Raw genomic sequence first — 16,656 nt, 5'->3', positions numbered from 1 at the left:
CTTGTGTCATCGGGTTGCAAGGATTCTCGTTGCCCAATTGGCGCCTGAAGTGAGGTCTAATCATAATGTAGTCACTTACCGGAGTTTAAAAGTAATTGAAAACTTCAAACCAACAGCCCTAAGAGTGCTCGCTCTCGAGAGATTCTGTAACTGGGGCTCAGTTGGGGAAATTAGCTTAGTGGCTGGGTGGGAGAGCAGGACCTTCTGGCAACTTTTGATATCAATTGGACCAAAACATCTTTAAAGGTCGGCACACACGACGGGGCTAGTCCCTACGACTAGTCCCCTGAAAAGTTTACGCGAAGGGACTGGTTGCTTGGACTTGTCCCTCGAACAGTTCACACGAAGCGTTTTGAGGAACAAGTCGCACGGACCAAATTTTAGTCCCTGCGACTAGATTTTGTGGTAAAAATGGCTAGTTCACACGATGGGACTTGTCCCCGCGACTAGTGGCGGGGACAAGTCCCCTCGTGTGTGCCGACCTTAAAGAACATGGTGTTTAATGGTGATCTTGACCTACTCGCTGACATCGTCACTAAAAAGACACCGGTCACAAAAGAGTTACAGCAAGTAGTATTTCCACAATTCACCTTGATTCACCCTTAACAAAAAGAGGACATTGCTTTTCTTACACTTAAAACATGGAGCTAATTGGAACGCTTTGTTCTAGGAGCTGCTGCATGACCGTGACCTTTACAACAAGCTTTATGATTAATTAACTGAAGTTCTGTTCCATAATAACTGTTCAAACAATGATGATCCGACAAGCAGAATTAATTTTAGAATTATTTGAAACGGGAGGTATCACAATCTAATGTTCCCATGCAAGCGATTGCTTCCGTGAGAGAGAGTTGACTTATTACAAGCCGCTTGTCTGCACGCTAGGATATAATTGACCCTTCCTCTTATCAAAAAGTTTTGGGTAAAGTGTCTGAAGTCAGTTCAAACATATCGCGTGATCTTACATAAACTAATTATAAGTGGCTGGTGCTACACAACAACAGACAGGAAAAAAAGAAGAAGACTAGTATATAGATAGATAGGTATGAAAGAAACACTCCCTATTTCACGAATTAAGTGAACTATCTCTAATTTCAATTGACTTGTTTTTGACTTCAGTAGCGCATGTCACTAGGCTGCGATTGGCTGACACTGCTGAACGGTGACCTCGATCAGTTTAATTATTCTGATTGACGCTGAACTTGCTGAAGTTGTTGAGTTGTGAAGTCGTTGTTGAGCTACGTGCACTAGGTAGTGGCTGACTTGATGAGTCATGGCATCTGGTGAAACCTTTGATTTAACCACCAATAAACCTGTAAAGCGGCGAACAAATCGCTTTTGGTGCCTAGTGGCCCTGGGAATATTGGTTGCTCTCGTAATCTTCTTCGTTGGTTTCCTGATCGGTTATTTTGCAAAGAAGGTGCCAACGAGCAAGACGGTAAATTCATCCGGGAAGAGCGAGAACGGAGAATATGACTACAAAAAATACCACGAACAGGCGGTTAATTCTCTCACAGCAGAAAGCGTGGAGACGTTTTCTCGGTAAGTTCTAAGTAGAGCTTTGCGGATACAAACATGCAAAAACTTTAGTTAGTCTGGAATTTGCAGATCAGTGACAGTTTCAGACTGATGCTTATCTCTTGCAGCTACCTTTTAATAACTGAATTAACTATATAGCTAATTATACATAACTGAAGAATTCGATTAAGGCCTTGAGCTACTGTATTTCTTTTTCATTCAAAACTTTAGCCGATCTACGGCATCGTCAGGGTATGTAAAGAAAATATTCCACTATGCGTGATACAAAAGCGATGTCACGAATAATTGGAATATACACGAATAATAAGAAATACTGTAGCTCAAGGCCTCAATCGAATCGTCCAATTTATTATGACAATGCTACTGAAGGACAGCTTCAAACATATATAACTGAGCAAACCCATATGACCGTTGATTTGATCTCAGCGTAGATTCGAACACCCAAAACTGTTCTGCAGCCCCACAAAATTTACATAACAACTCATACATTACACAGACCTTAAACAAAACAAAAAGAGCGATTTGTGTTTATGTCGAGAAAGTGTCTGTCTGTATCATATCTTAGTGCCTGTCACAGAGGGTCAAGAGATTTGGCATGGCATGCGGACGGCGAGAAAAGGAAAGACAAGAAAGTCTTATTAATCTACAGCAAATGCATCAGATTTCCAAAATTTATTACTCAGAAAATACTGAACCTTACACTCTACTTAAAATCTTTATCCGAGCTAAAGACCCAGAACATGTCATGACGTCATCAAAACTATAAGACCTGCAAAATAATATATTTTATCACAAGTTTTCTGCTCGATAGCTTCCTGAGAGCAGGAGAAGTTAATTACTTATTTATCTTTTATAACAATCCAAATTTGTGTGTTCTTTTGTTCAATGTTCGATTTTACTTTTTCGTGGCGTGACAATGAAAACCAGCAGGATGTGTCGACATTAATTATATTTCATATCCTTTTCTGCCTCCCAGTGTCCCTCCGAAAATACTGTACTAAAACGAGTCCCTTGTAGTCATTTAATGCTGGGAAATTGTAGACCGTCTCTTTCTTGGTTTGTCTGTGCTACCCCCGCCCATTCTCCCTGTAGACCTCTTCGCAATCTTCTCATATGTATTGTTGTCGTTACATAACGCTTCTCCCTGCCGGGTCAACGGTGCGTGATTACCCGAGTAACGATTGTGAAGAAATCTAAACAACACCGGGAGGCTGGCATTAGTTATTAATTGATGTTCGTGACTTTTCTCGCATGTCGTAATCATGGAGTGTATCATTTTTGCAGTCATTTCACGAAGCGTCCTCACATTGGTGGCGGGGAACAAAATAGGAAGCTCGGCGAATACATTCGTGACAAGTGGATCAGTTATAAGTTTGATCACGTGGAGATGGTTCAGTATGACGTCCTGTTATCCATGCCACCAAGGGATAAACCAAACGTCGTCAAGATCCTTAACACAACAGACGGAAGCGCTCTCTGGAAGGTAGAGGGCCCGGAAAAGGTAAAGAATCTCTTCTTATTTCCACTGCGCATAAAGTTAAGTTAAAGCCAGGCTAGGAGCCCATTCGGAGGTGAAACATAATCAGTTGTCAAACAACCGACGCTGTCTTGGTTGTCAGTCATGAATAAGTGTCCTTGGTTTGCATCTAAATTAAACTTTCTACCGTCAACCGAAACTGACTTGCAGCTAAGATTGCTCGCACGTCACTTTTGTAGTTTCTAAAGTCGCGCAAACAAGCGAATAAAATTGTTATAGAAGGTTATAAAAACCATTTTTCAACAGATAACTTCTGACCGGTAACTGAATGAATGAGAAAACAAACGAAATTACGAAAGTACATGAAGGCAAAAAGAGCGAAGCAGTGAAGGACAGAAGTAGATTCAGACTCAGTTGGATTTCTTCTTGTTAAGATTGCAGAACCAAGTGAGAACGATTCTCTTGTTTTGCCACCATTCCTCAGTTACTCTCCGCCAGGAATCGTGCCAGCCGCTGACCTGTTGTATGCAAACTACGGTACCGTGGACGACTTTAAGGAATTGGAGAAGAGAAGCTTGAACTGCACTGGAAAGATTGCGATCATGCGATATGGAAAAATATTTCGTGGAAATAAGGTAATATTTTATTGGCAATAACTGAACCTGTCTCAAACCTGTCTCATACCAGTATTTCAAAGGTTTTCAGTTTCGTAACACTGTGCAATGAAAATTAAAAGTATGTAAGAGTTTCAAAAAAGGTGGCCGCAAATTTAAGTACGAAGTGATAACGCAGAGCTCAACGGTGGGAGTGGGAATATGGCACACAATTGAGAAATGAAAAGCATACGTAACATTCTATACACTCATTTACTTTGCTAACTTTAGTATTCAAAGAAGTTCACTATGATATCACATTGACAAGACCTGACTTAATTGTCCTGAAAGGTTAATTGTTCTTGGTTTAATGGCTACAAATAAAAGAAAGATCACGTTAAACGGGAGACATTACATGTATATGTTATTTGAAGTCCATAGTCTTTCTCGAGAAACATTATCGTTTAAATTTTGGCTAAAATCAGCAAGTGACACCGGGTAGACTGACTGTAATGTATACCCAAATGTCTTGAGCCATAACTTTGCAAGTGTGAAATGGAAAATACTTAGACTTCTCAACAAGATCGCAAGACGGCAATTTATGAAGAAAGTGGATGATGCACAGTAGTAAACCCCAGGTGTTAACTATATTAGGACGGAATTGTTTTTGGTCGGAGAAGTGGTTCGGTTCTAACAGACTTTCTGTCTTTCCTTTTGTCAAGGTTCAAAATGCAGAAAAATGCGGCGCTGCTGGCGCCCTCCTGTACTCTGATCCAGCGGACTACTCCCCAGAAGGCATGAACAACACGTTCCCAAAGACATGGTGGCTCCCAGGTACTGGTACTCAGAGAGGAAACATTTGGTTTTCAGATGGCGATCCTTTGACCCCACTCCTCCCCTCCATAGATGGAGTATACAGAATAACCAGAAATGACACTGACGTCTTGCCGAACATTCCCGCGCAGGTCATGACTTATGATGACGCAGTCGAATTTTTGAAACGTCTCAAAGGTGAGGCGACGTTCTAAATGTTATAAATATGTCGGTAAATGCTGTTACTGCGATCGAACTAAGTTAGTGATCCCTTTGTGGTTGAACAAGACATATAGAGCCCGGAGGGGGAACTCCCATATAAAAAAGACGGGGTGCTCATCGGAAATTTTGAAAAGAACCCCTTAGAGGTACCTAAGAGATACCAAAATCTCTTTATTAACCCCTAAAAGGTACGACAAGCACCCCCGTCATATTTATTTGGGAGCCTTCCCCCCCCCCCCCCCCCGCCCGGGATATAGAGTTATCACTGTGAGTAACATGCAATTGAGACAATAAATTATTTGCCAAAGCCGAAAGGATTGGGAAGTAATCGATCTATAAATTACTGGCAAATCATTGGTATAAGAAACAACCAGGCTTACGCTTGTCAGTGTGACCAACTAGGCCGATCTGTTTTAGTGGCGAGCTGGGAATGGATCAGAAAAATCGCTTTGGAAAAAATATAACCACTTGAAAATTTGTTAAGGTATAAGTATCGATGAGTTTAATTTCAAAGCGTTTAAAAAATTGTAACTCGGGTTGTTAACATGTTCGCTAATAACCGAATATTTCATTAATTAAAAGCCGTATTCACTTACAGTGACTTATGCTCAGAATGGCTTACTTGTCCCGTTGAAGGTAAATTTGCAACGCCAATTTAATAATTTCATTTCGAAATGAATGCCTAAACACCTGAATGCATGCCTCGAAAAGTTCTTTATACATCGGCAAGGAACTTGAACGACGCTTCTGTGATTCGTAGCAGCATACCTGACTACTGGAAAAGAAAAAACACAAACACTATGAAGACCTCGTGCTGTGCTCACAGTGCCCTTTCCGGCCACGCAGTAAAAAAGCATCGAAGCTTGTCTTTATCATCAAAGGAGAACAGCCTATGAGTAGATTATTCGCAGAAACACTACACGCAACATCCAGGTACAAAGAGAAACACGATGTACAGGCAGTTATTTGCAGCTGACTTAAATTGAAATATAATTTGTTTCATTTGTTTCGTTTTTTCTCTTTTTGCTTCAGGTGATCAAGTTCCTCCAGAATGGGCGGGTGGCCTGAGCATAGTGTACAGGTTTGGACCAGGCTTCATAGATTCAGAGTTAAAAGTCAGACTTGAGGTCAACAACCAGTTCGTTACAAAACCTATATTTAACGTGATTGGAATGATTTTAGGAAGAGAGGAACCCGACCGCTTGGTGCTCATGGGTAACCACAGAGACGCGTGGGTCTTTGGCGGAGTGGACCCATCAAGCGGAACAGCGGTTATGATGGAAGCGTCCCGTGGTATCGGAGAACTGCTGACCAACACTGACTGGCGACCCAGGAGGACAATCGTATTTTGTAGTTGGGGCGCCGAGGAGTCTGGTCTTATTGGCTCTTACGAATGGGTGGAAGAAAATAGAAACATGCTCAGGGACCGTGCGGTGATGTATTTGAATGTTGACTCTGCCGTGAAAGGGAACTACAGTTTTGGGGCCAATGGAAATCCTGGCTTGAAGTCGCTTGTTTATCAAGAATCCGCGTTCGTGAAGGATCCCAATGCGCATGACAAAGAGGCAAGTCTGTATGACCACTGGTCAATAAAAATTCCATCTTCCACAGAACCTGGGAAGCCTCACTTCGGAACTCTGGGTGCGGGATCCGATTACGTACCATTCAGTCATTTTATCGGAGTACCAAGCATTGACATGAGTTACAGATTTAAGAGCATGGGCAGAACCCTTTATCCTGTTTATCATACAGTACATGATACATTTTACTGGCAGAAGACCTTCAACGATCCACATTTTACCACTCACTTGTCACTGTCTCAAATCGGAGCCAGGATTGTTCTTGAGGCTGCTGACACTCCCATCCTTCCTTACAATCTGTTGGATTACAAAGAAGCCCTGGAACGTAACTTTGAAGAGCTGAAGAGCTTCTCAAAGTCACTACTTCTGCAAGGGAATGTGACCCTGGACCACTTGGCCAATCAAATAAAACAATTTTCAAGAAATGCAGACGCGTTCGAAAAGAGAAAGGCCGAGGCCCGAGATACCCAGGACTTTGCCAAACTACGCATCCTCAATGATCAGATGATGAACATGGAGCGCGCCTTCATTTGGCCGCTTGGACTACCGGGGAGGCAACTTGTTCGTCACGTGCTGTTTGCACCTCAGATGCACAATAACTATGGCAGTTCAAGCTTCCCCGGAATCACTGACGCATTGTTTGATATTGAGAAGACCAACGACTGGAAACTGGTCAAGGAGCAAGTGTCCATCGCTATAACATGCGTGCGAGAGGCTGGCAAGATTTTGGCGGTAATGGACTAGTAGAGTATCGTATCACACAGGAATTACAGGTTTTGTATAGAGATTAAAACTGATCTAGTGGTACAATCCACCGAAAGAAAAAACCGACTACAATACCTTGCGAACCTAACACAACCTATAAGACACAAAGAAAGCCAATTTTTTACAATATTTGTCCCTGTACTAAGTACATTGTGTAGCTTAGGTTTAAAGATTCTATAATTCTTGAGTACGTTTTTATGAACGTTGTTAAGGTTTTCGTAACTATGGGTAAATTTACCAGTCGCCATCTTTTTTCTTACGAGGGATTGAGTTACCTAGCTAACTAGCTTTTGGTTTGTACTGTAGCACAACCAAGTTGTTTCAAGTGACATTTCACTGAAAGTCATTTAGTGGGCCCATCTAGTGTTATAAATGTTCCAGCTTCTGTTTCCTGTGGATGCCTGTCAAGTATTCTCAAACTCTTTCATTTTCCCTTAAATAAACGGCCATTGCCCTTTTTTTCAGACGGCATAAATGATTTAGCTTACTAAAATTTTAAATATAGAAGCACTACAACACTTAGTGAAGAAAGGATGCCTGTCGATAAACGAGGTGTCTTAAGTTATCTGGTTACAAGGTACCATCAAGTTAATTTACGAAACTCACCCTAGGCGTGTTCCAAAACTTTGCAAAATAGGACTTTAACGCTAGTTAAACGACGCGTTGATGTCCTTGATGCATCTTTACAAGACAACCTTCGATTTCGATTCCGTATGCGAGAGGACGACAATTAATAAATGCACGTTTATGACTTCAAAAAAGCGGAGTAGTAATAGAATGAGTAGTTTTCCGCACTGGCCATGGGCTCCTGCATAATTATCAATGAACCAATAGGCAGGGAGTTCTGGAATCATTTTCCGTATCATTAGTGAAAATCTTAGCCCAAAGACCTAGCCATTCAAATCATGTGTCTCGAGAATCACATTTTTCTTGTCCCAAGGCCTCGCCGGCCGCCAGGGACAGGGGGCTCTGGGGACGAGAATGGATCATTTCCATGCACTTGTCTGTGCGAGACTTCCCTTATTACTGGGCTAAGCATTTGCTCATTACTACGTTTTTCTTCGATGCCTCTGTAGCTTTTTCTGAATTGTTTTAATTTCAGATCGCTGTAGACGAATTAGACTTGTAGGAGGGCCGAGTGCGTATTAAACCATACGGAGATATACCAGTGTCCAGAGAAACTGGAAATTAATAACAGATATGGAATATGTCAAATTGGCAACCTGTGTTACGTGACGGGCAATAACCAAACCGAACAAAACTGAAAACTGAGAATGATCTTAGTTAATCAAACAAATGATACTACCCGATCTACTTTTCGGCCAAGATGACGTATTTTCAAGATATCAGTATTTTCGAACTACCCGCCCTCGAGCTGCAATAGAGTAGTTTTTCCTAGTTTACATAACCTCATCTAAACATTTGGAGGATTGGGAGAATTCTCGAAAGTTCTACAAATCCTCGACTGCGTCTCTCGGGATTGCATAACTATCTCGAATTCTCCGAGTGTCAAGTGTCCATGCATGTTTTGAAAATAAATCGGGGATTTCAATCTGCCCGCCGGAATAAAATGCACTAATTCCAAAGTGTTGTTTCGCGTGACATGACTCCCAAGCTAATGTACGCCAAGGGACATCAGGTTTAATTTCGGTAATGACGTCACAAGGATGTCCCTCATCTTCCACATATGCCACGTCAATAAACAAGGGCCCTCAACGTTGTGTGAGGAAACTCACTCACTTCGACACTGTGTATAAATGAGTTTGCTAGATGGACACTGGCTGAGGAGGGGGGCACTGTTGCTGCTCGTAAGAACAAGCAACGTTGGCTTCACGCTCTATACCCCAGACGCTAAGGAACATCCTGTTTATGCCTACTATACTGAACTGGATCATTCTAAGAAAGGAAGGAAGAGAGTAACGGAACTGTTTTTAGTGATGATGACATTTGCGTTACCACCTACCAAAAGCCACAATAGAAACACAGCACCAAGATCGTATAGTGTGGAGTGCTTTATAACGTTGCCCTCCAAACCCCCTTCACGAGAGCGTAGCACAATAAAGCAAAAGAAGGGAGCTAGAGGGAAGCATAGTTTGTTTTGTAATCGATTAACCTTGCAGAGACTGGAGCGGCAAACATGCTCAGTTGATAACACAACACAGCGCACATACATTACATGTATTCGACTTACGAAACTGACACAATTACATTTCTAAAACGGTTTTTGATATTATCTAGCTCGCTTTCTCATTTACATATAAGAGAAAACCTCTAAACCGACACGTGTACCATGTACCACGACTACAGAATTTAAATATTTTGTTCAGTCTTTTCCTACTGCGAAAGCCGCAGAAGCTAGCTACCGTCATGACAAAGGGAGATAATTATTCGTGTCTTCACACTGAGGAGTGTGAGGAAACAGATTGATCGTGTTTCCCTGCTGTGCCCAGCTGCGCAACAATATTGACAACGAGGCTACGTCCAGCAGATTACATGGCTCGTTTCCCGGATGGTTTTGCCTGTAGAAGGCTGTGCTGTGGTGTTTCCAGACTCCATTTAAGTCGTACTTACAGCAGGCAGCGGTCCACATATATCTGGGTACATTCACCGGGTAATTAGCTGCGTGTTTGTAGTCACTGAACCCTTCCTTGCCAAAATAGCGTGTTTTCTGTTGGCCGAAGTTTGTCGACGGGATCGCGCCTACAATGATAAACATTTCAACATGCTGTGCTCCCTGTACAGCGCAGTAGTCTTGACCCCATCGAATAAGCTTCATCTCACTAGTTTTCCATGCACCCATATTGAAAAGTCCAAACTGAGGGACAGCGTTAGTGTAAGTGAACGTTGCTACCATTCTCGCACGGACCGCTCTTCCATCCTGCGACGCAATTAAGTGTCCCTTATGCATAGTTGTTTTGAGCCAAGCGGATCCTCTGGGACAAACCGTTCCGGGGTTAGAAATCGGCGGAGCGTTCGAATTTCCGCTCAGGCGCAACCATTCATCGTCAATAAAGTCATTCGTGTTTGTTTTGAGGCAAAGTTCTCGATTATTAGAGTTCGTGTAATCGACGTCTTTTTGTTGAAAGTAATTGTCAAGTTGGTTTCGTGGTTCAACTTTGCGAAACTTTGCTGGTGGTCGACCTATTGAGTCGTCGGATAACTGATCACCAGTTATCTTGGTGGCGGCATAGAGTGGAATTCTGCTATTGCAGTCATACAGAATAGCGACTGCACCGCGTTCACAGAGATACGCCAGGTTTCGAACTCCTTCGACAAGCCCAAACTGTTCTACGTTTTCTGGCAAGTAGCTATCCCAGTTAGCTCGCGCGTTTCCGCTTTCGTCGCAAGTGTCCATAATGTTACACACACACGTATCAATGCCATTTTTACCAGTCGCACTACACGGGTGTTCTCCGATCACTTGTTGCAATAAATGTCCAACCACAACGAGGAGCAGTACATGTACACCAGCGGTAAATTTTCCCATGGCCTTGCAGGCTAGCTACGCGAATTAAACGAGCAGATTGAAAACGAAAACTCCAAAGGCTATTATGCTTTGTCCCAGTCCGCCCGTGTTCAAGTGAGGTTCGCCCAAGGACGTTGTAAGAACATAACCAGAGTTGTGTGATCTTAATATCTCACTGAACTTTCTTGTATCAAATTTTACTCCAGTCTTACGTAGACTGCTAGTAGTTTCTCCTTTCCTCGAAAATCCGTGGGGAAGAACGCGAAACAAAAGTGAGCGTGCAGCGTGACTGTGAACGTGACATGAATATGACACTCCGGTGTCTAATTTTGTTACGCGAATCGATTGAAGCTGTATCCGGTAATATAATTGCTTAAGGCGAAAAACTGAAATTCGTTTTTAACAGTCCATGCATGTTGTTCTTAACGATCTTGTGTCAGAAATATTTAGACCGTGACGATCATTATTAGAGCGTGACAATTGTTTAGCGTTAAATTTGATACTCGTGATGATGTAAGCAATGACGTCAACCGTATTTCCTTAGCAATCTTTATCGAGAGTAAGAACTTTCTTTTGCATTTGTAATCAGTGAATGAGACATATTCGAGACATGGGGAGTGATTTAGCTGTGAACATCAAAATTTATTAGAACGAGATCGAGAGTGACTAGTGTTGATATCCACGTTTCCAAGACTTATGAGGAGGACACATTCTCCTTAATTCCCATTATTCCCTTTCAGAGTATTCACAGGTAAAGAAATTCCAGTTTATCTAGCCGGCTGGTGAATGCGTTCTCTTCTTAGGACATCTGGGAGAAAATCCTGTCACTACGTTTCCAAAGAATGTATTGGAAAATAAAATTCTACTCCCCTGCTGCTATTTTCAGTAAAGTCCAAGGCAGCTTTCACTTCTGATACCATATCAAAGCTTTTCCATTCTCCCTCGTCCATATGTTTTATCTTTTTAAAGTTCACTTCTTTCCTGTTTACTGCATTCTCGATCAAGTCCGGATTTAGTCTCATTTCTGAAGAGTCATACGTTTCCCAAAATTCCCCAGGTGACCTGATGAAAGCACAATACATATGTGTTATTGACCAAGCATGAGGTCAAGATAGCTGCATATTGGCCAAGTTCTTTTTTGACCGAACAAGCTTGGTCAATAAAGGATTCATTATGTGGACTTTGACTGAAGAACCTGCCTGACTTCAGAGAAAATTTTTTTTTGTGTGGGACACAGTGCATAATCCCGGGGTGGCCAGTCACAGCGCAGGATTTGGTTCATCTAGCCCGCTTACGGAGCCAGCCGTATACTAAATGTAGGTATTTTAGGAGCAATGACCTCTGTAATATGTAGGGTTGCTCCAAACTGACGTTCGTAAATGTCGAATGCTGATTGAAGAAACCTAGGCAATTTTTAACGAAATGCTAATACTGATTTGGATAAAACTACGCAACTTTGCATGTAACTTTGCTAAGAACTGATGCACTTGACACTTGTAAACCTATGCACTTGACACTTGTAAATACTGAACGCGTTGATTGGATGAATCCACCTTTTTTTCATGAAATATACTCACATTCTCATCACGGAAGACAACTGGCCTTTACTCGGTGCTCCTTCAGCAACATGGTGAGCAACTAACCGAACAGCAGGGTGGAAGTGCCCAGTCCCCAGCAGAGCCAATTCCCAAGCTGTCGAGCTATCAGCATTACTGAGCTCCGGGTCATTGACGTCAGGTCTGAACACTCCAGTGCCCAGGCTATCGCTGTCAAGTAGGGCCTGCACTTTCGTGTGAGACTGGAGACAAACAAGTTAGTTAAGTAGTTGAAAAGTTAAGGGCAGTGTGTAGAAAGAGCTTTTTTTCTTTTCTTCAAAAGGGCACTATCCAGGAAGTGTGGCCGTGCGTGCGTGCGTGATCGTGTAGAAGTGTGGGAAGTGTGGTCATGCAAGAATGACCAAGATAATCGGGAGATGATTATGGTGGCTGGCTACAATTTCCAGCACTTTTTCTAAGAAAGACTTAGCTTTTGATGAGTCATTATAACCACTCTTTATCAGTTGATTCTTAATGGCTACGGTTTTGAGAAGCAGCCGGGAACCGTGACGTCATATATCCAGAGTGCTTGTAAGTGTCCAGGCTTTTTATAAATGCTAACTTTTGTTTATTAATATTTCGCAACTGAACAAAACAAATTGGGAGCTTCTCAAGAGTTAATTTAAGAATGGAAGCGCACTTCAATAGGCCCTTTGCACGATCCGGTCACATGGTACAGAATTAACTATGCTGGAACGCAAGTTACACAGTGGGACTTCCAAAACAAAGGAACTCGTACCAATCCAGCCCGACTTTCCTTTGTTTTCAAAGTCCCACTGCGTCCCAGCATAATTAATTCCATACCATGTGACCGGATCGTGCAAAGGGCCTATTACAAAATGACATCCTCCTTCTGTGTTTACACTAGGCCTGAACACGTTAAGTCTAATCACGATAAAAAATATACCACAATAGGCAGGACACTGGGCAGATCATAATCGCAACCAGGAAACTGGTTTATTCTGAGCATGCCTGAAGCTACCTCACATCAATCTCCATGAGTCGAGAGCGAAGAGGATACGAATTCCCGAACGTTTTCAAATGTGAGATTATATAAAAAATGGTTTGCATATTATAGTCTCCTAAACAACGGGCAAACTTCCAACCATTCGATGCGAAAAAAGAGAGAAAAACTAAGTGGGTCGATACTGGTTCATGTAATATATCAAACACGAGAAACAGTGTTTCATCGGGATATCCAAACACCGAGAAGAGAGTTGAAAATACGACGCGCAGCGGAGTGTTTTTGACGAAATTCGAGGTGCTTGGATAGCCGATGAAACACTGTCTCGAGTGTTTGATATATCTTTTCAATCGAAACCAAAACCGAGGAGTAAACGGAGAAGCAAAATCGTCAAAGTCTATGCTAATTAAGAGCGGGTATCCAAACCTCCTTCACGGTTGTGATTTTCTTTGTTTTAACTTGATGAATTATTGATTAGTTTGAGAAACAAGCATTCTCAATGCTTAATGCTCAAAATGTTCAAATGTGATGATAGTCTCCTAAATAACGGGCAAACTTCCGATCATTCGATGCGAAAAAAGGCAAAAATTAAGTGGGTGGATAGTGGTTCATACAAGCATTCTCAATGCTAAATTGTCAAAATACTCGTTAGGTAGGCTGGGTTATTTACCTGTAAAAATGACTTCACATAAGCTAGATAAGCCAGTGCACTGTTTGCTTGTGACTGTAAGCTCACAGTACAAAGGCGTTTGACAAAACCTGCCACTCTTTGAACAGGAACCTGTGAAACATCACAAACAATTATAGTCAGTGAAAGAGGTGGCCTGCGGCTATTTCCTCTAAGCACAATCATGCTACCTGATATCAAAATACTCTCAATCTGATTGGCTACCTTGGCACCGCCACGGCAAGAGCGGAAGAATGACCAGCAAATGGGAAAAGTAGCCTACAAATTTGCTTATTTCGCAAGGTAGTCCAAGGTTTGAACAGTAGCACTGTTGTACTGAAACACTTGTCCCTCACGGTTTTCATCGTCCTTGAAAGTTGAAGCGAGGTTTCAATCGTTAATCGTTTAAAATGATCAACTAACAGACATCCTAAGTTCGCGATCTAATTAACGAGTATTATAAGAAAAAGCCAGTGTGTAGGAAGAGTTTTTTTTTTTTTGATATGATGGCTTAGCTACACAGGCACTGCTCCTCGCTATCAAGGAAAGTAAGAACTTACTGAAAACACTTCGTTAAATGCAGAAGTTCACGTGGCAGACCGTCAACACAACGTTCTATCATCCAGGCAACATGTGACCAGTATTCAATTTTCTTTCAAAATTTAATGAACGAGCGCTAAAAAGCTGTGGCTCTGCGGTCCACGAGTGGCGAGGATTCGTTTGCATAACGTTAATTGGTTAACTCAATTGATCCCCCTCTTTTAGCAGTTTTTAACAGAAACTTAGACACTGCTCCAGGGAGCACAGATGATCACAGCTTTGTTATTTTATCTACTTAACCATCTTTCTACCTGTTTTCGCCTCTTCTTTAGCATTTCCTCCAGACACTGCAATGCGACAGGAACATCTTGGCTGCTACACCCTTCAGAAACCACAACAGTAAATAAAGTTCAATAATAAACACTAGCCCATCAGATCGACGCTCATCTCCAGTTTCAGAGGGAGGAGGGTCAAGACATCAACACAAAGAAAAGGGTTTCGTAAGATCGCGTAAAGACCAACAAGGTTTAAAAACATGTCACCACCTCCCCGCCCCCCGCCCTCCCCCCCCCCCCGCCTATATTAGAGTAAGAAACAGGTAGCTAGGTTAAGTTTGCATACAAGCCAAGTGGTCCATCAGGCCAGAGCCTATCCCGGTTTCTGTAGCATGAGGCGACTAGGGATATTTCTTCTCGCCCCTTGATGGGATGCTAGTCCATCCCAGGGTTACCCTCACCAAAGTTAATAGAGGAGACTGGTTATGAAGCCCGGCAAACATCAAAGGAGCAAACAAAGATGCCAAGATTGATGTTGGAAGGTCCACGACCGTGCACAATCTTTCTTTTTGCGCTCATACACCATGCATGAATTACGTAAACAACACGTTTTTATTGGTTAGTTCCACAGTACGGAGTAAACAACTATTGTGTTTTGTACATGGTCAAGGCCAAAAAAGTGAACAAAAACTTACAACAAAGAACTTTGTCAGGTTTCATAACCATTCCCCTCTATTAACTATGCCCCCACCATTAAGTTCGCCTGTACCCATAAATTATACACCCGGGTGGAGAGAGGTACTGTGAGAGTGAAGTGTCTTGCCCAAGAACACAACACAATGTCCCCAGCCAGCGCTGGAACACGGACCACTCGATCCAGAGATGAGCGCACTAACCATGAGGGCCGCCGCACCTCCCGCCCCCCAACTCCTGGCAGGGCCTAACCCATGAATCAATCTAGATCTACCATCTAAATTTGCCTGTACGTATATCCTAAGACACAGAACCCTATCAGCTCGAGCTCTTACCAGCATGAACTTGGAGGAGGGATAAATACAACATGCTATAGAATCCTCGTGGATCAATGTTCAGTGCTTCACCTGTTTGTACACAAAATAAAAAAAGGTCAGTGCACAGTCCATTCGTCAATCTAAATTAGTGGTAACTGCTCAAAATATCCTGATAATACGCCAATTTAGGGAAATAAAACAAAAAGAAATTATTTATTCATCCCTTAACCTCAGTGTGGTTTCTTTTGTTTTATTCCCCTAAACCTCGGCGCCAAGTTACAATTTTAATATATCGAAATTGGCCTATTATTCTTCTCCTGCGTCGCGGACAGTATAAACTACCGGGGATGTTGTGACACGTCCGGCTGCAATGCAGGCTAATTATTCTCCACTCAACAAACGGTGCAAGTATCTCAGCATCCTAAGCATGATCCATACATCACCCACAAAAATAACGGTAAATTGCTTACCGTAATTGCTAAGGAACAAACTGAGTTGAGCCCTGTGGCCTTACGTGCACAAGGGCATAAAAACGATTGAGTGAGTGTGTCACCAACCTTGACCAGATAGAATTTTAAATGCTGTGAGTACACAGTTGAGAGTTTCTCTGAGGGTCAGCTCCTAAGAATGTAAAGCAACAGTTGAAGTAAATAGATGTTGAGGTAAACATCTCATAGTTCTTTCAGTCGTGGTAACAAAACTACAAATAAGAGAGACAGTGTACTAGTATCTTCAATAGAGAGTTTAAGCATGACGTTTACGGCAGACGGCAAACGGCAAAGGTTATCTCTGATTTTTTATTCTTTTCTCGTAATCCTTAAATAAATCACACAAAAACGTCTACTATTCACCGCAAATACAAATATTTTCACTCTGCTGTACAGACAGCTGAAGAAAGACGGCAAAAGTTTTATTTTTGCCGTTTGCCGTTTGACGTAACGTCATGCTTAATCTCTCTAATAATCGAAACTAATCCTCATCTGAAAGCGCAAAAACAAAATGGTAAAATCTATCCTACTGTAATTAAGAACACCCAATCAGATTATGATTGCTTTTGTTTGCTTGCTACCAATCTACTGTGTACCTTGTTGTTTAGAAGTGTTTGAAGTGCTGCCATAAGATCACTGAAGAAGTCAACATTCATCAGGTG

At 42.1% G+C, this 16,656-nt stretch overlaps 3 protein-coding genes across 4 annotated transcripts in view; 1 reads left to right on the top strand and 2 right to left on the bottom strand.

Annotated features, from left to right (window-relative positions):
- The first annotated feature begins 1,142 nt into the window (after window positions 1–1,142).
- Window positions 1,143–8,489, top strand: LOC145477543 (N-acetylated-alpha-linked acidic dipeptidase 2-like). The gene is made up of 5 exons (XM_081455545.1): window positions 1,143–1,542; window positions 2,824–3,040; window positions 3,451–3,651; window positions 4,332–4,620; window positions 5,677–8,489. Exons 1-5 carry the CDS (start codon window positions 1,274–1,276, stop codon window positions 6,966–6,968), a joined length of 2,268 nt encoding a protein of 755 aa, XP_081311671.1. The 5' UTR covers window positions 1,143–1,273; the 3' UTR covers window positions 6,969–8,489.
- A 14-nt stretch (window positions 8,490–8,503) lies between these two features.
- LOC145477542 (uncharacterized) lies at window positions 8,504–10,902 on the bottom strand. Its single transcript, XM_081455544.1, has one exon. It carries the CDS (start codon window positions 10,474–10,476, stop codon window positions 9,355–9,357), a length of 1,122 nt encoding a protein of 373 aa, XP_081311670.1. The 5' UTR covers window positions 10,477–10,902; the 3' UTR covers window positions 8,504–9,354.
- Window positions 10,903–11,048: 146 nt separating this feature from the next.
- Window positions 11,049–16,656, bottom strand: part of LOC145477541 (nucleolar complex protein 3 homolog) — a 17,175-nt gene continuing 11,567 nt past the window's right edge. The window contains exons 13-19 of one of the 2 annotated variants that reach the window (XM_081455542.1): window positions 16,591–16,656; window positions 16,064–16,127; window positions 15,525–15,596; window positions 14,533–14,603; window positions 13,685–13,795; window positions 12,033–12,253; window positions 11,049–11,517 (exon numbers count right to left, since the gene is read on the bottom strand). The exon at window positions 16,591–16,656 is cut by the window's right edge and continues 108 nt beyond it. In XM_081455542.1, the coding sequence (XP_081311668.1) occupies window positions 11,283–11,517; window positions 12,033–12,253; window positions 13,685–13,795; window positions 14,533–14,603; window positions 15,525–15,596; window positions 16,064–16,127; window positions 16,591–16,656 (840 nt within the window). In that variant the 3' untranslated portion in view covers window positions 11,049–11,282. The remainder of the gene's footprint in view (window positions 11,518–12,032; window positions 12,254–13,684; window positions 13,796–14,532; window positions 14,604–15,524; window positions 15,597–16,063; window positions 16,128–16,590) is intronic. The other variant, XM_081455543.1, reaches the window with a different exon arrangement.

The sequence above is a fragment of the Orbicella franksi genome, unplaced genomic scaffold (genome assembly GCF_964199315.1).
Source record: "Orbicella franksi unplaced genomic scaffold, jaOrbFran1.1 SCAFFOLD_76, whole genome shotgun sequence".
Taxonomy (NCBI): Eukaryota; Metazoa; Cnidaria; class Anthozoa; order Scleractinia; family Merulinidae; genus Orbicella; species Orbicella franksi.
The sequence above is the reverse complement of the archived record's forward strand: the minus strand, read 5'-3'. Positions and strand labels throughout refer to the sequence as shown.